General features: G+C 38.0%; 1 protein-coding gene across 2 annotated transcripts in view; it reads left to right on the forward strand.

Annotated features, from left to right (window-relative positions):
• Positions 1-22376, forward strand: part of MED14 (mediator complex subunit 14) — a 38254-nt gene that overhangs the window by 6596 nt on the left and 9282 nt on the right. For both annotated transcript variants that reach the window (XM_072848129.1, XM_072848122.1), the window contains exons 3-23: positions 1583-1688; positions 2373-2546; positions 3327-3456; positions 5174-5302; positions 5661-5768; positions 6639-6771; positions 7329-7479; positions 10038-10149; positions 10781-10906; positions 11791-11869; positions 13453-13612; positions 13996-14190; positions 14784-14918; positions 15338-15414; positions 17348-17508; positions 17791-17937; positions 18026-18117; positions 19255-19407; positions 19629-19898; positions 21208-21363; positions 21918-22029. In XM_072848129.1, coding sequence (XP_072704230.1) covers positions 1583-1688; positions 2373-2546; positions 3327-3456; positions 5174-5302; positions 5661-5768; positions 6639-6771; positions 7329-7479; positions 10038-10149; positions 10781-10906; positions 11791-11869; positions 13453-13612; positions 13996-14190; positions 14784-14918; positions 15338-15414; positions 17348-17508; positions 17791-17937; positions 18026-18117; positions 19255-19407; positions 19629-19898; positions 21208-21363; positions 21918-22029 — 2906 coding nt within the window. The remainder of the gene's footprint in view (positions 1-1582; positions 1689-2372; positions 2547-3326; positions 3457-5173; positions 5303-5660; positions 5769-6638; positions 6772-7328; positions 7480-10037; positions 10150-10780; positions 10907-11790; positions 11870-13452; positions 13613-13995; positions 14191-14783; positions 14919-15337; positions 15415-17347; positions 17509-17790; positions 17938-18025; positions 18118-19254; positions 19408-19628; positions 19899-21207; positions 21364-21917; positions 22030-22376) is intronic.

Consider the following 22376-nt stretch of genomic DNA (forward strand, 5'->3'; position numbering starts at 1 on the left):
CCTTTTGATTTCCAGTCACAGAACATAAATTTGAATTTTTCTTGCAATCGTGCTGTTTGGACCACAGAAGCTTGATTGACATAACTACTAGATTTTAGCAACTTTTATGTGGAGTTTGTCTGAGGGATTACTGGCTTTCTAAAGTCTCACTGTAGACATCTTTCAAATCCCGTAAAGTTTTTCTGAATCTTTCACAATTCTCCACATCTTGTTTTCATAGTGTAGTTACTATTAGAGCAGTATGTATATATAGCGGCTTGTCCACCACTTGAAATCTTAATATCAGGCTGAATGCCGTTCTAAAACATATGCTCTAGAACGCAGAGAAGTTATTGGCTTAATGCCCAAGTTCTTGGATGAGGTATGTAGTATGTAATGCAAGAAACTGTACCAGATGGTATTAGTTGTGCTTCTGGCCTAAATGTTCATCTGCTACAAGCAGATTATGCTTTATGTATTGCACAGAAGGGTTAACCTCATTACACCAACACTTTCAGCAGAAACAGGCTCTGTCTATATTATGTGTTTTACAGATAAGGATCAGAAGGAGGTACAACGTCTGTTTGGTAGAGGCCAATATCTGTTGCACTGATTAATGTTCTTTTTGTCCAAATGCTTTTGTTACTTTAGAAAACCGTATCAGGAAAACATCTTGGATTTGGGTTTTTTTCAAAGTAACTAGAAAACCATGGTGAAATTAGTGAACTGAATGTGTGGAAAGGGAGGATAACCTCTATAAATAGTAGATGAAATGGTATTTCAGAGTGTATGGTATTACAGATCTACATTGTAGATCTGCATATCTTGTCTACAACGTAGATCTGTAAGGAAGGGGGAGAATCTGGCTGTGCCCCTGTTACATTGTCTTTTATGAAAAATAACTCTTAAGACATGCAAACATACACTGCCTCATTACGAATATCTCGTACAAAGCACGGTGGGAGGAATATTGACTATCAGTAATTTCTCTTTATCCCAATTCCTTTGCAAGGCAGGAATGGAGAGGAAAGTAAGAGGGTGAGGTTTTTTGTGGTCTTCCCCACCACCACCCAGTTTCCTGGCAAAATGGTAGCATATTGTAACATACTATGTAAAGATGTCTTAAAATCACTAGAGTGATATTTTCTTTAGTATCTGATTTTTTTTAATTTTTTTTTTTTTTTTGTGAATGTCAGGGTAATTTTATGGCCAGGTCCTGTAACCCTTACATATATTGCCTTGTCTACTTTAAACTTAGTCATAAGCCCTGGGGAAATTCTGTAAAAGGTATAAAAATAATTAAGGTGAGTTCACTATGGAATTGTTTCTCTTAAAATCAATGATTAATTCATGTGAGTATGCTTTTTTGTTTCCACAGTCAGTCTTGGTTGGTTAGAATCCATGTATGTTGTTAGCATTTAGGTATTCAGTACAGTAAGCTATTTTTTTTTTCCATGTTCTAATCGAACAAGCCATATATTAGTGATGCCTCCATTAACACAATTAGAAGTTATCTTTACAGCTTTTTTTATTGGCACAGAGTTAAATTGCAGCTTTATTATATATCTGAGCATTGGCTTAATGTACATTTGTTTTTTTGCAGAAAAATAGAAATAGTGCAGTTTGCAAGTCGCACTCGTCAACTGTTTGTTCGTTTGTTAGCCTTAGTCAAATGGGCTAATAATGCTGGAAAGGTGGAAAAATGTGCGGTAAGTTAGCAACAAAGTTTGGTATGAAATAATCTCTAAGTGATACGGGATTTTGGTACACCCTAACTTCTCCTTACTATAGTATTAAAAAAAAAAGCACCTATTTCATAGGCAAATGAATATTAAATTATAACCAATTTCTTCCTATTTAGAAATTGTATAATCTTGTCTTTTAACAGTTCATGTTCCCAAGAACTCATTAGTGGCAAAAAATGGAAGGCTTGTCTGCACATAGTTTCAGGAGTGCTTTGGGGTTAGGTGATAGGACAGGGAAGATGGTGATCTCTGTGTGTTAGTTCTTATTATCACTTTCATCCTGCTCTTGGTTAAATAAGAATAAAGTCCAGAATGTTGCAAAAAACAAGCCCCGAGTGATTACAAACAAGTATGGTTGCATTCCAGTAGCAATTATCAGATAAAGAGCTGTGAGGCTTCACAGATCCTCCACAGCATCAGAAATGGCATGCTGATTTAAAGCGTTCTTGCATACGAATGTAAGAAATGGCCAGAATATTCATTCTTTCTTTGTTTTATAGATGTGATTACTTGAATTGTAAGTGACAGATAAAATCATCTCAGTCATATGCACTAGATGAACTGAATATAAAGGGGCATTGATTGGTACATTTTTTGGACACATACTTTTTCCCTCCCCCTCCCCCCCCCCCCCCTTGTCCTCTACAGATGATATCAAGTTTTTTAGATCAGCAAGCCATTCTGTTTGTGGACACTGCTGATCGTCTGGCATCGCTAGCTAGAGATGCTTTGGTTCACGCTCGTCTACCTAGTTTTGCTATCCCGTATGCTATTGATGTTCTGACAACTGGATCATACCCACGTCTGCCTACCTGCATTAGGGTAAATAATGCTACCATATGTCTGGGGGGGGGAGGGGGGGAAGAGAATCCCCGGTACAGTATCAAATGCATGTTAATGAAACTAATTTTCTATGTGCAAATGGAACTGTAGTTTTAATGCAGGCCTAGTGCCAGGTCTCTGTAGTGTCAGTTTCTCATGCAGAGCGCTTCCTATTTGAACAAGTTATGCCTTCTCAGTAAAACATTCTCTCCATTTAAACTAGTTCTGCTCTAGGACGAGTATAGTAGCAACTCTTCTTCCTTGGTTCTTTAAGTATTTGCACATGCTAAGCCACCATCCTACAAAAATGAAGTGTGGAAAGGAGATACTGACATCTGTTGTTCTTAGAGGTTTTGCCTGTGTTTGGAAATGTACTGAAATACTTACAGCTCTCTTTAATACTGCTGCCTTTTCTTACTGATAAAATGCAGAATAACAGGATTTTGTGAAGTAATGTAAACGGTAGTACCTGTGACTTAGATCTATAGCTACAGATAAGGATTAGCTTCCAAATCTTAGTATTTAAAAACAAGTTTAGCCTGAGGCCCTGAATTTATTTAATTGATCCAAGTTGAGCAATTTTACTCAGTGGTCAGTCTCAGGTAAAATGTAGTCAACTAGAAAACAAATCTGAATGTAAGATATAAAACTTTGCTCGTGTGTAATGGCCTGTAGTATTTATATTTTCAGACTTCTAGGCTGGTTAGTTTTCACCATTCCTACTGTCAATGTATTATACATGTTTGAGATACATAGACTTGTTTGTGTTTATTTTAACAGGATAAAATAATCCCTCCTGACCCAATAACAAAGAGTGAGAAGCAAACCACACTTCATCAGCTAAACCAGATTCTTCGACATCGACTGGTGACTACAGATCTCCCTCCACAGCTGGCAAATCTTACAGTTGGTGAGAACTGGAATTACCTTTTGAAGAATATGTTATTGCAGGCCGATTTAAAATTGTTGCTTTAGTGCTAAAGTAAAGCTAAAAGATGGCTTAAGTGAGATTATTAGGTATGCTTAATCTATTAAGACTGGGATCCTGTCTCTGTATGACATCAAAATATGTCTTCTCCCCTTTTGAAAAATGAGGGCACTGATAATATTGCTGAAATATTTACTTACTTTCAAGAAGAAATTCTGTGCAGGTAACAGCAAAAGGTTGTAGACGTTGTCTTGCTCTTTCAGCAAATGTGTTATGAAGGAGTCTTAGGCCTAACAATGTAACTGCTTTACCTTAAGGTGATTTTAAAATGCAATTTAATTAAACTGTTAGGTCTTTCTGTAGAAACTCTTTGAACTTTAGCTTAAACAAGTCACTCTAATGTTGCTTTTTTAATCTGTTTCGATACTCATCTTCATGCATAGAATCTGTTCATATTTATGCATGCCTTTTGTTCTGTGGCTCACTGCAGTGCCAGATCTCTTAATCTGTTTTCAGATCTCTGTTTTCATTTAGCCCAAGTAGCGGTAGACATTAAGATTACCTTTTTTGCAGGAAGGATGTCTATAAACTGGACTAGGTTATTGCAGAATCGCAGAGGATAGGACTGGAATGGACCTAGTCCATGCTTTTAACTAAGACAAGGTTAGCCATGTGTAAGCCATACCCCACAGACCTGGATTGAAGATGTTTCTGAAAAATCTTAGTTTTCACTGGTTCCTATGTGAATGCTTGCAATATCAGTATTAGAGCCATTTTTGTCTAATGGATGTATAAATGGATATATGTCTGAGCTCTTCGGATTTTTCAGTTAGCTAAACATTTCAATGACTTAGTTTCTGTTTTGGGGTTTGGTTTAAGAGCATGTGTGGGATGCTTTTGAAAATGAAACTTCATGAGTTAAAATGGTTAAAACTTCTATAGAAATATTTCTATATATCTATAATTGTAAAGGTATATGGCATATTTTGTTAAGTGATTGAGAAGAAAGTTGACCCACAGTTTATAGTAAGGACTTGTACTAAATTCTCATTCTCTTTATGACCTTGCTTACATAGTTTTGACTGTCTTTGTTCCCAATTCTTGAAACTGATAGCAGTGTTCACAAAGGTGTGAGGATATATGTCAATTAGATAAATAGGGTACGTAGTCTTTGCTTGTGTGCATATATATGAATTACGCAAAATATTATCTTCCTCACATGAAAATGGAGTCACAATATTTTAATGTTAAATAAATGGTTTGCACTGGGATGTGTTTCCAGGACTAGATTTCAGCCTGGGCTGAGATCATGTTCTGAACCTCTTTTGAATATTGCTTAAAGTATTCATTGTTGATATAGCAAAGAATTGGAAAAATTAAGCTAGGCATTTAGTTTGTGTAACTTGTCAGGCTGGTCGTCAGTTCAATGTTACTCTGTATTATAGTAGCACAAGTGTTAATAAGTTATCTTGACTAAAGTACTTCTGTTCAGGACAGTTTGGGACATCTGTCCATGCTGCTTATTGACACTGGTTCTGTTGCAGAAGCAACTGTGAAGTCTTCAGACTTGCACAGAAATGTATGCAACAGAGCAGAAACTATAGGGAAGTAATTAATTGTGAGTGACAGGAGCTACCACACTGATATTTTCAGGCATCTTAGGAGACTGAGTGAAATAAAACATTTTTTTCTTCCTTAGCCAATGGCCGTGTGAAGTTCCGAGTTGAGGGTGAGTTTGAGGCCACCTTGACAGTGATGGGTGATGACCCTGACATCCCCTGGCGCCTTCTCAAACTGGAAATTTTGGTTGAAGACAAGGAAACTGGCGGTAAAAAAAAATCAAACCTTTACACTTTCTTTTTAACATGATGTTCATCTCTGATGTTGTATAGGTCTTGTTTATACAGGGTCTTTTGCATATCACAAAATAATGAAGCTGTATATGTTGTCCTGTTTTCACCTTGATCTATATGCTTTTGATACCTTAACAATGGTAGACTGTTGACAGGGTGGTAGACTGACTGAAATTTCCAGAGTAAACCAAGGATTTTGTTATTTTGTTAGAAATTCTGATATGGAAATTGCTCAGTACAGTTGTATCTTTTTTTCTTTTCAATTTATTATTTTATTATTTTAAATACCTATTTACCTGATGTCTAATGTGAATTATTTTTAATTCATGAAAGATGGTCGAGCCTTGGTTCACAGCATGCAGATCAACTTCATCCATCAGTTGGTCCAGTCACGGCTGTTTGCTGATGAAAAGCCGCTTCAGGACATGTACAGCTGTCTGCGTATCCTTCTGAAAGTTGCTTCTGAATAAGCTGTGTAATGTAGCCTTGCTCTTCCTAGTAGCTGGAGGTCAAGAAAGATGGATTCCTTATTAAGCTAGGGGGAAATGTCTGGACGTGGAGTAAAAATGATGGCCTTGGAAACAGTTATTCTCATGTGCCAGCGTGTAAAATTTGATTTTACACACTTAATCAGCAGAGGTAGAGGTGAGGTACTCAAGACAGCAGGTTGTGTGTTAAGTCAGTGCAGCAGCAGCTGGCTGCATGTGCTAATTTCGGAGATAGAATACAGTGCTGACTTGGAAGGTATGGGAGCTGACAGTTCTTACTACCAAACTGCAGTAAGGTGATGATGGTGTGTTAACTGTATTGCACCTGTGTGAATAACAAAATGGCATATAGCATGTGCAGGAAGTAGCGCAGTGACTTTCTACGTGCAAAGGGCAAATTGCTTGACAATGTGAAATGGTTTTCAGTGAAACAGTTTCTGCAGAAACAAATAGAATCATGTTATTTAGGGTGACCATGGAAGATGGGATTAGTGGTAACTACAGGGTGAATTGAATTTCTTTGTTAGTAATCATCTTTTCCCTAAAAGATGATGAGAGTTAAAATCTATAAAACAAAGCTATTGTGACACTCTTGTCTAACACTCTGCCCTAGATAAGAGTTTAAAAAAAATAAAAAAAAAACCTTTGAGAAATATTTGATGCTGTTTATATGTCTTTATCTCTGGATTAGTACATTAGTGTGTTTTCAGACAGCATCTTGTCTGACTTTTGTGACAAATAGATTTATGTAGTGTACAGAAACGGATTTATGCAGTGTACAGACTCTTTGGAGATCTTATATTTTCTTAACTCTGTTCGTTAGACTCCTTCTGCTTAGCACTTCAGTTGGAAGTCTTGCATTCACAAACACTAATGCTGATTCGAGAGCGCTGGGGTGACCTTGTGCAAGTGGAGCGATATCATGCAGGGAAATGTCTCTCGCTCTCTGTTTGGAAGTAAGTTAATTTTAAAAGGGCTGTTAACAAACAATAAATGAAATAATAGGAGGGTTTTCATTTACTAAGCTTGAGCCAGAATTTTCAGAATTGTTCTTTCTTTTTGTTGTGAGACTCCTAAATTCTTGTAATTAAGTACCTAAACATGTTGTTTGACTTGCAAAGAAGTGAGGGATGTACATTATTGTACAGGAGAACAATGGACGCGGTCATAAATCAGCTCATATTTATGTGAATATCTAACTCAATAAATTAATTAGACAATTCTTTGTCAGTCTTTCACTGTATTTATTGCTTGACTTGCACTAGATAAAATTTTAAAAAGCAATCCAAATGCTCTTCTGATTGTGTTGAATTTGCAGCCATCTAAAACTTCTTTATGTAGTTATAATTTACCAACCATTCTGCATTAAAATGTAAACTAAAACAAATGCTTTTCTTCAGTTCAGCTGACAACCTTACTTTTATGCAGAACTCTCAGAAACAAGCATTAGCTACTGAAAAGCATATTTTCTGCTATTCCAATTACATGGTTTCATTATTCTCTTTATTTCAAGTCAACAGGTGCTTGGCAGGAAAACAGGAACTGCATCTGTTCATAAGGTCACTATTAAGATTGACGAGACTGATGTCTCAAAACCCTTACAAATATCTCATGAGCCGCCACTGCCAGCCTGTGATTCCAGACTGATGGAAAGAGCCATGAAGGTAAAGTTTTTCTTTGCAGTAGGCGTCTAGTTTTATAAATCAAAAACTTAAAAACGCTTTGCATTGTCAGTTTGTTTCACTTTGATTCTATTTAAAAAGCTGTTTCTAGGGTTTCTAGTCAGCAGTTACTCTAGGTTGTGGTGTGTTTATGATGGGACCTATAATTGTTGTTGTAAATTATTGGCCTTGACTTCATCTTAAAAATTATGCCTCCTTTTCAGTGCATTATGTACCACTTATGAGACAGAATGCTGAGGGTGGGGGGAAACAACAGCAAAGTTTCAGTTATGTTTAGTGTTTGGCTTGAAATGCTTTATAGAGAGCTAGGTCTTCCCTTTCCTGTCTTGGAGACGCTGTGTAAACTTTATCTGAAAATCGGCTTCCCTATGTCACTTGAGTTTGCTACCCAGCAGTGCTATTCACTTTAGAAAAATCTTACATTATGATTTGGAAATCTTGTGCAAAAGAGCTCATGTGGTTTGCTTGTTACAAGCATTAGGTGAAGCTTGGTTTTACATTATCACTAACCAGATTATGTCATGTGACCTATTTGACTGTGCCTTTGTGTTGTTCAAATTCCCATATGTTAAAGGTGGGATTGTTGAAATGATCCAAAATGAGTAACTGCAGTCAACTTCCTACTTGGATAAGGCTTCACTGGTGATAATTCTAGATCTTGGTTAATGATACCTAAGAGAAACTGCATTCTAGGTTTTATAATGTCTTCTGTAAGTTCCTCAGCAAGTCTGGCTGTGATATATCAGGATGTGTGTTTGTCATTATTTCTTACAGTGTTTCGATTTTTAAAGAGAGTTGTTAAACTGGAGTGAATGGTGTAGTTTTCAAACTTTCAGTACAGCTTTTCCACAGGGAAAAACTCTCCAGTTCAGATTCTTCATCTGTCTTACAGAACCTTCTACTGATGATAGCCTTCACCTACTGTACATACATTGTGTTTGATCCTCTTGGCCCATCTTGTTTACCAAGTCTGACAGACAAGTCTCTATATGGTGAATGTCAAGAACTTTGTATGTTTAGGCAGCAGAGGAATGTGGGAAACTTAGTGGAGCACATAGTCTTCTACTCTATTTCTAGAATAGAAATTCTACTATTAGTATAGTAAATATATGCTAAATTTACTCATTTAGTAGCCTAAATTAGCATATTTAGGCTACGAAATATACAGTTAATTTGGTGAAGATACTGTATTTATGTCTAAATCCAGGAAAATGTGATTTATCTAGAACATCTGCTGAAGTTCCACTGGAGCTGACGCAATCTAAGCTCACTGAATCAGGCCTACAGACTGTAGATTAAGATATAAGGCCACTGTAAATTTGAGATTTATCAAAGTTAATGCTGACTCCCTTTATAACTACTTGCTCTGAGCTTAAAAAATTTATCAGCTATGGTATATATACTGCTGTTCTAGTGTTTGAATAATGATCTCAGCTGTAATGACGTAGATAGCACACTGTGTTTCTGTTTATTTAAGATACTATATAAAACAGTGACATGAACAAATATGTTTGTCTGAGCAGGTTATTATACATTAGCCTACTGAAAATTGGATGTAGCTATAGAACCTGTAGTCATTTGTTTGTGAGGAAGATTTAACTCATAGCAGCTGCTGATTTGAAATGCTGTTGTGGATGGATAAACACTTGATTTTTAAGGCCTTGTCTTGGGAAGGTCATTCTGGTATATACGAAGGCTTATACTGAAATTCTGTATAATTCTGTTCTGGTATAAACCTCTTCTGCATTTATCTCTTAGGCTAGAATAAAATTTGAGTTTAATTCACCTTGAACAGTTTTCAAAGCAATGTGAGATTAACTAGAAAAAGGTTTTGCAGTAATCTGTAGCTTTGCTTATGCAAAATATGTAAATAATATGACTGTAATGCGAATGGATATAAAGGCAAATGCTTTAATTTAGGTTGCACAAGTAAACTGCAGTTAACATAAGTGGTGACATAAGCTTCGGCACTGGCAGTGCAACAAGCCTCTAGATACTCCTGGGTTCGGTAGGATTGCTCATATTCACTGTCTGCCACTGCATCTTCACTGACTGCATTGTTACCCCGTTAACAGGACTAAAACTAGTGTGTTGTATTTCATGCTACAGTTACATATGTGTTTGTGTAGAGGCAACCATATTCTAATAGAGTGTTGGTTCTGGGGGTTTTGTGGCTTGTTTTTGGTTTGGTTTTTTTTCCTTAGTGTAAGCTAGTTATAAAGGGTGCCTGCTAAGCTGGAAAATACTCTGGCCTTGGTCCAGAACAAGTAGGTGTGCACAGGAAGTGGTAACAACATAGTTTGCAAAATGTCTTTTCTTTTACATTTTCTTCTAGTCTTCTCTCAAAAACCCTCCCACTGCCTGCTGCACATTTTCATAGTGATCCAGATACTCAATAGTTCATTTGGTTCACCACAGTTCTGAGCAAATTCTTTCTTAAGCAATTGTTTTATTAAGTTATGTAGCTTTGTTCCAGTGTGCTAATGCGTAAAGTCTACACATCCAATTTGAACTTGCTCAAGTACATTCCTTTTTTACAGATTGACCACCTATCAATAGAAAAACTCCTAATAGACAGTGTCCATGCAAGATCTCATCAAAAACTCCAGGAGCTGAAAGCCATTCTTAAGAGCTACAACAGTAATGACAATTGTACGTATTTTCTACTGAAGTTTGTTTCAAGTTAATTTCCATTTGTGCCTAGGAATGGTTTCCTTTTTTTCTTGGTGTTTCTTGTTTTCATTAATTTAAATTTAAAAATATGAAAAAATAAAGGGAGATGTGTTCAGAATTATCAAGGCTTAGCTTTAAATTGTTCTGCATTGATAACTGTAAAATACTCATACCTCTAAATGTAGTATAATAGATGAAGCTGGTAGAACATTATAGTCTGGGTTGAAGGGTTAAAAGTTGTCTACTGTAAAACTTGTATGTGTTCAGAATTGAAAGCAAATCCTTCACTGTCTTGAGCTAGCTTTGGATGAGACTTTGCTTAAACTGTTGGGATTCAAATTGAGCTTATAATCATGAAGCAGTGAGTTAAAAGATATTCAAGGATTAATAATTTTCAACTTTGGTCTGTCTTTTCTCATTGGTTTGTTACTAGCACTATTTTCACAGAGAAATTCCTATATTCGATTCCCTCTTTATGCTAACAGTGTAATAATGTGCAAGTGAAGACTGCTTCTATAAAATCAAACAGGTTTTGTGATTATAATGGGCTAAGTTTTAATATGATGAGCTTGAATTTTGTCTCAAGTTATTAACATCAATTTTTGTTTAGCATTCATTGAGACGGCTCTTCCAACTCTTGTAATTCCAATTTTGGAACCATGTGGTCGATCAGAGTGCCTACATGTATTTGTTGATCTCCACTCTGGAATGTTTCAACTGATGCTGTATGGTGTGGGTAAGTAGGTGCAAAACCAGGTTGTATTTAATATCTTGCAAGAATCCTGCATTATGAGGTAATTTTGTGTGAACAATTCTGTCAGAACTGCAAAGTTCTGTAAGTAAATAAGGGTAACGCAAATGAACACCGCACTTGGGTCATCATCTAGGTATTTCAGTTTGAGGAACAGAGAAGTGGATCTTTGTGCTTAAGAGTCACAGTTCAGTTAGGTATATTTTAAGAGGACAACAGACTAAATATTGTTAGACATTATTGCAGTGCATGTTCTTTATGACTCATGATTCTTGGGTTGTGCTGTCAATGGATGCAGTCATTTCATATGAACCTGATTGAGAATTGTATTATGTGACCTTTACACATCTTGAGTTACTGTTCAAGTCTTCGCTTCAGGTTTCAGATTACTTAAGAAAAGAAGAGAGTTCTTTTAGTTTATTTGCCTGATAACATACTGGTGTGGTTTTACAAGCATTATGGATCATTTGTTATGTATGTTAATCTCTGTCTTCACAATGAGCCACAGGGAGAAGACAAGGGCAACAATTACAGGTTGCAGCAGGATAGGTTTCATCTCAATATATGAAAGAGACTTTTTATAGTGAAAACAGTCACTGGAACAGCCCCCCCTCCAGGGACGGGGTGGAGTCCCCATCACTGGAGGTTTTCAAGATGCAATTGGATAGGGTGTTAGATAATCTCATCTAGGCTCCCTTTCCCACGAAAGGTTGGACCAGATGATCTTTTGATGTCCCTTCCAACCTGGGCTATCCTATGATTCTGTGATTAATTGTTTGTTAAATTAGATGAGACACTTTCATTAAAAGGTCAACATTTTGTTTGAAAAGCAGATGTTAAGACTATTCACTCACCTAATATTCTTGTAGATCAACTGACACTTGAGGATGTAGAGAAGTCTGTTAATGATGATATGAAGCGTATCATTCCTTGGCTCCAGCAGCTCAAGTAAGAGACTTGAATGTTTCACCTAGTTTGCATAGAATAAATCACCATATTTGTATTATGGATGATCACACTTGCATGGCTTTGTGTTTTACCGCAGTAGGGAATATACTTTCTCCCTGTTCTAAGCAATTTTGAGTATTTGCCATCTCCTCTAAATGGGTGGAGGAAATTCTGCTTTTGCTTGGAGTTGATTCTGTAGTCCTCCTTTAGTCTGCCTCCTTACATGTAGCCTCATGCATTGCTATGCACACACTCTGCATGAAGTCTTTTCACTTTAAGTCAATAGCAGACCACTTGCTTCCTGAGGATCTCATTTTGTGTTCATGTTCATTTTCTATGTCCTTTATTCCACTCTGTTTCTACAGCTGAACTCCACTTTTTTCTCATCAAGAACGATCTCCCTTCTCACAATAGAGGGAAAACCAGGAAGTGGCCTAGGATTATTTAAATAATATCTATTTATCTTCTAACACATCAGCCCTTGCTGGTTTAAACCTCTAATCTTCCTTCCATAAAGCCCTGAGATTTAGGCACAAGATAAATTTGGCTCCCATAAGAGGTTGTAGCAAATAATACAAATACAGTTTGCATCTGCATGAAAACCAAGTTCCACCTGCTCTGTCATTTTGGAAATTCCCAGTACTCTGAGCTAATTGCAGGGTGAAACCTCTATTTGAGGAATGTTGCTTCTAAAAGAAGCATGATGACGCATGAAGCACTGGCACCCTGGAGAAACTAATCAACCTCCCTTTGTTATAAATAATGTACTTGAGATAATGGCTTGGGTAGTGCTGCAGTTTTTGAGGAAGCTAGGCAGTCCCACGAAATGTCTTTTAGGACAGCTATATCTAAAATGTATCTACGAGAATAAACGTGGTGTGTCGTGATGGAGAGATGCTGAGCACCCACACTTTCCGCTGCTGTTTTCAGTGGAAGTTTGACTGAAAAACCAAGCTGTGCATTTCTGAGCCTCTTTCAAGCCTAGCTAGGCTTTCTGGCCTTGCCACTATAGCCAAAATCCATTGGAGTGTAGAACAAGTTTAATTCCATACATTAGAATAAAGTTGGTGTCTTGCATGTGGTTCTTCATGTCCAAACTTATTCAGGTGAATGAGTTTGTTTATAACATAACCCAGAGTGACGTTAATCCAACTTTGGTGACTTTTTTTACAGTATCGTTTACCAGCATATGGGAGCAAAGATTTTCTTTTCTATAGTAAAAAATAATCGAAGCTTCCAATTTGTAAAATAACTGTAATCTGCATGTTTTTTAATTTGTCCCTTCTTTTTTATATTGCAATTTTATATTGTGTATAAAAATTTAGCAAATAATTTCAGAGCTTTTCTTCATAAATTAACAGCTGTCTGTTACTCAAGCTGAAGACAATATGTAAAGATAGTAACAAGAAAATACAAACTCATGAAATTTTCAGTGTGATTTTCTGTGTATAACTTGTGTAGCAATGATAGATGTTGATTTAGAATATGGCTGACTCTTAATTTGACACTGATGCTCTAAAGAGCAGTATACTAGAGTAATTTAAAACGGTCTCAGGGTACTAATACCTTTATTTCAATGCAAGGTTCTGGCTTGGACAGCAACGTTGCAAACAGTCTATAAAACATCTGCCTACAGTGAGCAGTGAAACTCTTCAACTAGCTAATTATGCTAGCCATCCAGTGGGAAACCTTTCCAAACACAAATTGTTTATCAAACTCACTCGCCTTCCACAGTACTACATTGTAAGTAACTGAAAAATGCTTCTATCTTTTGCTTTCAGGCATGGATATACCAGGCAGTTTGTACTGTTAACTCTTAACATTAGGAACCAAGTGACTGATGTAATCCTCTACTCTCCCCTCTCCCTCCCTTCTCTCATTCAGTGGGTTTGTTAAGCATAGAGAGGAGGGGACCTAAAGGGTTATTACTCAGCAACCTTCCCATTCTCTTTATGTTTCCTGAAAGTTTAGTCTTCCTTCTCTTCTTGGATCCCTTTCCTAGCCACAATATTAATATCTTGAAAAAGACTAGCGTCTTTTCTTTGCGGGGAGGGGAGGATAGGAACTGATGTAGACATATTCTTAGCTTGAGGGTCTTCTCAATTTGTTGCTTTGTTTAAATATAGGTTGTAGAGATGTTTGATGTTCCTGGCAACCCCACAGAACTAGAGTATAAGTACCATTTTCTCTCTGTGAGCAATGCTGAAGGAGATGACAGCCCTGCTACTGCACTTTTACTTCAGCAGTTCAAATCAAACATTGAAGAGTTGGTACTAGACACAAAAAGTGGGAAACAAATGAAAAGTGGTGTCAAGCGCAAGGTATGTGTTTCAAAGGCCATTGGGCTAGTTATAGAGCATGAAAGCTAAATGCATGTTCTGAGCATCAATACCAGCTTTAGTAGTGTTGTTTCAAAAGTTTGTATGGCTGACATCTTACTTGTATTGCGGGTTAGTTCTCTGGACTGCTTCCCTAGGGAGATGTTGGGAAACTATTTTGTAACAGTTGTCTTTTAATTCATGCCACACCTTCTCAGCTGTTCTGAAGAGCCAAGGCAGAGCACTGTGCTGAGGCAGCTAGAGTAGCTTGTATACATAGAGCACTGGTAACTCTGTGATATGCTTTGTGCCGTGTAGGTGTAGTCTTTGAAAGACTTGTGGGGGCTGATGAGAGTTACTTCTTGGGGTCAGGCTGACATGGCTTACTGATATGTAAATACTGTTTTAAGGAAGGAGGTGATAATAAAATTACTTTAAGTTAATTGCTTCAGTCCTGAAGTGGACCAGATCCTTTCAGGAGTTGGTGCTCAGGGTGTGATTCATTTAAAACTTAGGTAAATTAGATTATTCTCTGACATCTTTTCAAAATGTTTACTCCAAATGTGCAAGTACATTTGTCTTTATTTTAATTCTAGTTATCTGGTGATCCATGTTCCATAGAACCTAAGAAACCAAAACGGTCGGGAGAAATGTGTGCCTTCAATAAAGTGCTAGCTCATATTGTAGCCATGTGTGATACAAATATGCCATTTATAGGGCTTCGTATGGAGGTATGTATTAAGAAATATTTTGTTTCCTTCTTCCCCTCTACTACTGATTCTCTTGTCTAGATGTGACTGTTGGGCAAACTTGTCATGTGTTCACTTTGGAGTTCCCCTGCCGGCTGAGCCTGGGTGACTGATGTGCTACACTGGGTTGCTCTAGTCTTGTAGCTGGTTCTCTAATACCAAGCACTGCAAAAAGCTTGAAAAGTTGAAGGAAAAGGGAAAATGAGAGGATGAAAGACACGCTTGTGGGAGGGGGTGGGAGACAACTTTATACCAGATTTGCACAGACAGTTTTTTGGCTTTCCAGTGCTTGAGGATGTGAAACATCTGTCACCCTTAGGGAAAAAAAAATCCTTGAAAAAGTTACAGTTATTTTGCTTGACTTTTTTGCTTGGGATAACATTTTTCTCGTTCATTCCTAGTTATCTAATATGGACATTCCTCACCAAGGAGTACAAGTAGAAGGAGATGGCTTCAGCCATGCAATACGTTTATTAAAGTAAGAGGATATGCTCCTGTGTTTCAGTTTATTACTGTACATATGCTTGAGAGAAAAAAAGGATTGTTTGGAGAGTAACACTAAAAATATCATGGCGGGGGGGATTTTTGGTTTTGGGTTTTTTTGGTTGTGGGGTTTTTTAATTATTGTGTGTCTCGCACGCTCATGTGAAGCAGTGCTGGAGAAAGAGGAAAATAAAAGTAAGCGCAGAGCCAACTATAATTTCTTTCCTTCATTAGCCTAAACTGGAGAGTTCTGAAAAGTCTGACAGTCTCAATCTTAAAATCCAGGCAGTGCTAAGGAAGATATGGTGATGATGATTCATGAACATGTAATTGCAATTTTAGATCAGATCAGAGGCCTTACGTACTCCATATGTTATTTGACAATTACCAGTATGTGATACTGCAGAGGAAAATGTAAGGAATCCCAGAAGAGACAATTGCATGGTAAAAAACTTGTAGAGGAAACATCTGAGAATCGTACGGTAATTTAAGAGTGGAAGAGACCTGTGGAGGTCATGTGGTCCAACCTCCTACTCAAAGCAGGGCTGATCAGCTGCATTTTCCAATCTCCAAGGGGTTTTGTGCCCTCTCTGGGCACAGCGGTCTCAAATGCTGACTAGAGGGGAGTAGTTACTTGATTGCCTGGCTAATACAGCCCAGTATGCAGCGGTCTGTCATTGCTTCCAGGGCACGCTGCTGACTCCTATTCAGTCTGTCTCCCAGGCCCCCAACTTCTTTTTCTGCAGAGCTGTTATCCAGCCAGTCAGTCCGCATCCTGTGCTGTTGCTTGAGGTTATTTAGGCCCAAGTGCAGGACTTTGCATTTGTTTTCGTTGAGCTTCATGAGGTTCCTGTTAACTCATTCCTCCAGCCAGCTGAGGTCTCTCTGAATGGCAGCCCTGTCCTCCAGCATGTTAAGTGCTCCCTTCAGTTTGGTGTCATCTGCAAACTTCCTCCCTGTAAAGGTGCATCACGTAGGTTATTGAAACTGTTAAATAGTATTGGCCTCTGTGTTAACCCTGAGGAATGCCAGCCACAACCAGCCACTAATTGGACCTGCACCTGTTGACCACAGTGCTTTCTACCTGGTAGTCCATCCAGTTTTTCACACTTCTTGGAGCCTACTTCAAGCCTCACCAGTTAAACTTTGGATTGTGTTATGAAGTAAAACAGATTATATCAGTTTAGAACATTAAAACAAAAATCTCAAAGACACCTTCTAGAGTAAAACCTTATTAACTTCTTTTATGCTGCAGAAAGGTACAGTGATAGAAAGGCATCAGTCTAAATGCATCAGGACCTACCTTTTTAACTTTGCATGTGAGCAGAGAAGTACTTAGAACTTGTGAGCTGAAGTTAAGGGTGGTACATCAAATTTCTGAATAGGGTCTCAAGGGATTTGAAGAAGTTCGGCATGTTTTTACTTACGCTTTATTTAGCCTGTCCCCTGAGCTCAATTCTCACATTAGGATATGAATAAATTAGTGGGTACTAAGATAACTACCAGGTTGTTCATTGCACTTAGAGTGAGCTTGTTCTAGAAGGCGAACTGATTTATGAATTCAGGTTGCCACAGAACTTACTTCTTTTCATCCTTTTTGGCTTGTTTCTCTGTATAAAAGCTTTGTATTGGTGTGCTCTTACTCTCACCAGGACATCAGGGCAATTCAACAGATTCCTTAACAGTTTGTAATTTGCAGGTGTTGAATCCATATAAAAGTTGGTCTTAACTCAGAGTGCTTTTGTAACACACTACAGTCCTTGAAGAGGAATAGGATATCTCACTGTGTAGTCCAGCTATCTTTGCTGTTGCTTTGTTCGTTCTTTCATGTCCAGACTTGGAAGTCCTTCAGGAAATGTTAGAAGATAGTATTTTTAGTTTTGGAACTGTACTGTGTGTAATTGAGATCCTTTTTTCTTCATGAATAGAATTCCTCCCTGTAAAGGTGTAAACGAAGAAACACAGAAGGCTCTGGACCGATCTCTTCTTGATTGCACTTTCCGATTACAAGGTAGAAATAATCGCACATGGGTGGCTGAGCTGGTGTTTGCAAACTGTCCACTTAATAGCACTTCATCCAGGGAGCAAGGTAAGTTTTATTTAGGAAGACTGGTAAATTTTGATTGTTTGTGTTTTACATTGTCTGTTCCAGTAGTTCTAATGTTTTGGTGTTACTGGACAACTATCTGCTCTTAAGATTTCTAATAAACCAACCACAGTGCACTTGAATCAAATTTTTGACTGCTGAGTTGATGTACTTTTATTATTTAAATATGCTTCCTGGTCGCTTGCCACAGTTCACTCATAGTCAGTAAACCACAGTTTAGGAACTACTAGTTTAATCAGTATTTATCATCTCCTAACACTGCAGGACCAACCCGTCATGTTTACCTGACATATGAAAACCAGTTATCTGAACCGGTTGGAGGTCGCAAAGTTGTTGAGATGTTCCTTAATGACTGGAACAGTATTGCTCGGCTGTATGAATGTGTCCTGGAGTTTGCACGATCCTTACCAGGTACAGAAATCATCTCCTTTTCATTAAAACATGTTTACAGATTACTATGGTTTTCTCACTCTACCTCTTTTCCCTTCTCTCTTCAAAGACATACCCAACCACTTAAACGTTTTTTCAGAAGTTCGTATCTACAATTACCGAAAACTTATCCTTTGTTATGGAACTACCAAGGGGAGCTCAGTAAGTAACTCCTAAGTGCACTTAAAATGTATGTTTGAAAACAGAATGGGTAGGCCTAGAGTTCTCAGAATTGTGCTACAAAATATTTCCTTGTATTGCATTATTGTGGAATTAATATTGATGTAGAAAAGACAGAAATAGAGGGTTAGTAATTTGCTAGGTTACTAGATGTTCAGAATTTTTGAGAATTTGTGTAAGATGCTTCAAATTGTGGGAGGGACAGTTGTGTGCTCCTGATTGATGAAAGCTGGTGTGGCAGCCTTTTTCTGACAAACTTACGGTAAGTGTTGCTACTAGTCACTGTTGTATACTGGGATATATGGACATATGTAAGCTGTGTGCTTAATGCTGCCTTTAGAAGAAAGGACTCCAATGAAGTTTTAAATGTAGTACTGTGCTTTCTAATGAGGCAGTCCTTAATTATTTTGTAGCAGTTCTGTTCACTTGTTCAGAACTCCGGCTTACTCTTTAGTATTTGAATTTACAGCTTATTAATTACTTTGATAACTGTGTACTTGCTCACACCTTTGCATTAAATGCAAGGTAGTGGAGGAAGTAAGTGCACACTTATTACAGACTAAGAATGTATTTTTGTGTGCAACCAGTGCAAAGTAGCTGATGCACTTGAAATTTGCTTCCTGGAAGGTTTTTGTGTTCATGTTCTAAGCTGAATTTTTAAGAGTATTTCTATATGCATTTTATTGGGACAGTTAATAAGTAGCAAGAGTAGCAGTGTGGATTTTGCATGTCACTTCCTTACATATTAGCATGACCGGTTCTCGGTTTTGTGTGATATGACTGAGAAAACCAATCCACCAGCAACTCATTAATCAGTTCTCTGCAGCGTGAATCTCTCAAGTTTAATTTTCTCGATCTCACCTTTGGCAGAAAAGGCTTTTGTTCTTTCTGATTGACTTGCTAAAGTAATTCCCCAGTTTTGTGGTTGCCAACAATCCAGCTAGCTAAATGGATATTAAAGCTAACAGCACTTTTTTTTCAGAGCCTCAACAGCTTTTGAGGAAGGTGAGTGAGGAATCTGTTGAGGTGTTTGATAAAAATTACAGCAGACCAGTTTTCTTGTTATAACCTCGTAGTCATTCTAGTTTCCAAGACTACTTTATGTTCTTGACATTGCAGATCAGCATTCAGTGGAACTCCATACTCCAGAAGTTCCACATTTCACTGGGAACTGTTGGCCCAAACTCAGGTTGCAGTAATTGTCACAACACAATTCTGCACCAGCTCCAGGAGATGTTTAATAAAACACCAAATGTGGTGCAGTTGTTACAGGTAACATTTTAAAAACTTATCTCAAGAAAAGTGCAATATAATTAAGAGCTGAATTGTGATTAAACTGTTCTCTTCAAAATTACATGTGTGTGTTATGATTGTTTATGGATCTCATTGGCAGAAGGTGGCTTGGGGAAGATTGTATCCCTCCTATGCCCCATTTTCCCTGAGCTTTACTTAAAGGTAAGCTACGTGATCTCTCAATATCTGTTCTCTCTCAGGTTTTGTTTGACACTCAGGCTCCATTAAATGCCATCAACAAACTTCCAACTGTGCCCATGCTGGGTCTGACTCAACGCACCAACACTGCCTATCAGTGTTTCTCAATTCTGCCACAGTCACCCACGCATATCAGGCTGGCTTTTAGGAATATGTACTGCATTGACATCTACTGCCGGAGTCGTGGCGTTGTAGCGATACGTGATGGGGCGTACAGTCTCTTTGACAACAGCAAAATAGTTGAAGGTTTTTACCCTGCGCCTGGATTAAAGGTGACTGTTTCTGTGTTTTGTGGCATGTTGTAAATAAGTGAGCTTCTAACTTGAAATATGGATCTGATGTGGAGAGTTTTGTGAAACTTTGTGAAGAGCTGCAGTCGTTCCAAAATTCTGAGCACAGAAGGAATTTTCTGATTTATAAGTAGATTTGTTAATTAGTTTGAATTAAAGCATTTCCTTTAAGAAAACTAGCATCAAGTGTCAAAGGTTTTTTTCTTATCTATGTAATAAAGTAACTAATAAGGCTACTTCAGGCACCCTTTTGTTAAAATTTGCTGAAGCTTTGTGACCAGGCTAGATGTATTCTCCAGGATTAACAACAACTGCTCCTAACAGACTATGTTGTGTGGCAGGACAGTGCTCATATGTTGCAGATGAGGAAATGCTCCATGTCAGATTATTCTAGACAGAAACTTCTCTTTTAAAACAGTTTCCATCGGTGTATGGCAGGAGCCTGTGGCTTTGCTTCCGAATACAGTGCTCGTTTTCTCTTCCTGAAAAATGAATCTGTGCACACTCTGACAGAATACCTTAGCTGAGGGCAGCTTGTACCAGTCCTAGTTACACTGAAATATTGGAAAGTGATACCCACTGTGAAACAGGATAGTTTGCTAATTTTTTCTTCTGACAGTTGCAACTGAACATTGATTCTGTGGTACTGCATTTAGCTGATCCTAAACATCTACCTCTTTCACAAACTCTAAGTGGAAGGCTAATGGGAAGAGGAAGGGAATTGTAGATACCAATGGAAGAGTATAAGAGAATGAAATTGGGAAGGAAGACAAGGAAGTGTAATTCAAGAGGGGTGGCAAATTCTTCTGGGTACAAGAGAATGCTATGGAGGTGACCTGGGCATTCTTACCCAACAGGGCAGTTGTAGGTGTGGTACAACACCCCGGTAGGTTCTGGATACTGATGAGTTATTCTGGAACAGCTATCTCCAGGTGTAGACTTTCCCTTATTTTTGACGAAAAAAGAAGAATGTTGGTATTTCGATTAACTAGAGATATTTCATGTTAATGAGCAAGGTTTCTTGTTTGGTGCTGATGAAAGACCCCTTTTTTAAAGAAAAAGGAAATTAAGCTTAAATATCCACTGAGAAGCTCTGTTTATGAATTGATATATTTTGCAAACTATTCATACTGTATATAATGAATGCCCGCTAGTAGTTAGTTCTAGAGACCTGCCTGTTTCTTATATGCTGTAGCCGATAAAGATAGTATTAGAGCTCAGTGAATACTGTGCTCATTTATGTAATAAAATCTAAATGGGGAAACTGCTAACAAAACTGATTTTTCCACAGACGTTCCTGAACATGTTTGTTGACAGCAATCAAGATGCACGAAGGCGATCTGTAAATGAAGATGATAACCCACCTTCTCCTATTGGAGGAGACATGATGGATTCTTTGATATCACAGCTTCAACCCCAGCAGCCACCACAGCAACCACAACAACAGGTACCCTCCAGGCAAAATAAGAAAGGCTTATTGTCTTCCACAACTGTAGGTTTTTAAGAACTTGCATTCTAAAAGGATTAGCAGTAGAAAATGGAAAGGGAGAGTAAAAAACTGCTCTGCTGTGGAATTCCTCTTGGGGCAAAATGTATTAATTTATTTTGCCATTTCTCATTCCAGTGTAAACAGCCCATAGCATATGAACAGCAGCTTTGGAAGGTCACAGGAGACTTGCTGCCTTAGAAGCAAAGGACTGAGGGAGGGAAAGCGACTGTTAAAAGATGGGAGGGGGAGTTAGGAGGCTTGTCTTTATAAGGTGGCAGTTAAAAAGGAATGAGGTGCAGAGGTATTATGTCTTGAGGAAAAACTGCAAAAAGTCCCTGAAAAAAATAGTAAGCACTGAACAAGGTGATACAAAGAATGAAAAAACTATGTTGATGGACCTATCAGATTTCATAGGTGAGGACCAAAGTCTCATTAGTATTCTGCACGTACTTAACTTTAGTCTTAGTACAAAATGATCAAAGATTTTCATTGTCCTGTGTTGACAATTTCAGCCATTTGCAAAACAGGCAGGAGCATCGGGAGCATATCCTCTTACTTCACCACCCACCTCCTATCACAACACAGTGACGCCATCTCCGTCTATGATGCACACGCAGTCACCAGGTAAGATGGCTGAGGGTTTGTGTGCTAATCATGTACTGGAAATGCTCTTTGTGTGTGCATGTTTTTTTCCATTATTTGAGCTGTGTTTAGCTCCAAGTTAGCCAAGAGAATGCACCTTATATTGTGGAAAAATAGCAAAGCAGTCCTGCCATGCATGTTTTGGAAAGTACATTTTGAAGCTAAAAAACCATTCAGCGGAACTGTCATCTTTAGCTATGTAGTATTTGGGAGTGTTTCATTCTTACAGCTTACGACTTGCTCAGATCAAAACCTGTTAACTTTAAATACCTGCTTTTTCAGAAGAGCTTTTCATCACCAAAGCTCTGCTTTCTGCTCCCAGCTGTTAC

This window comes from Ciconia boyciana, chromosome 1, assembly GCF_034638445.1.
Source record: "Ciconia boyciana chromosome 1, ASM3463844v1, whole genome shotgun sequence".
Taxonomy (NCBI): Eukaryota; Metazoa; Chordata; class Aves; order Ciconiiformes; family Ciconiidae; genus Ciconia; species Ciconia boyciana.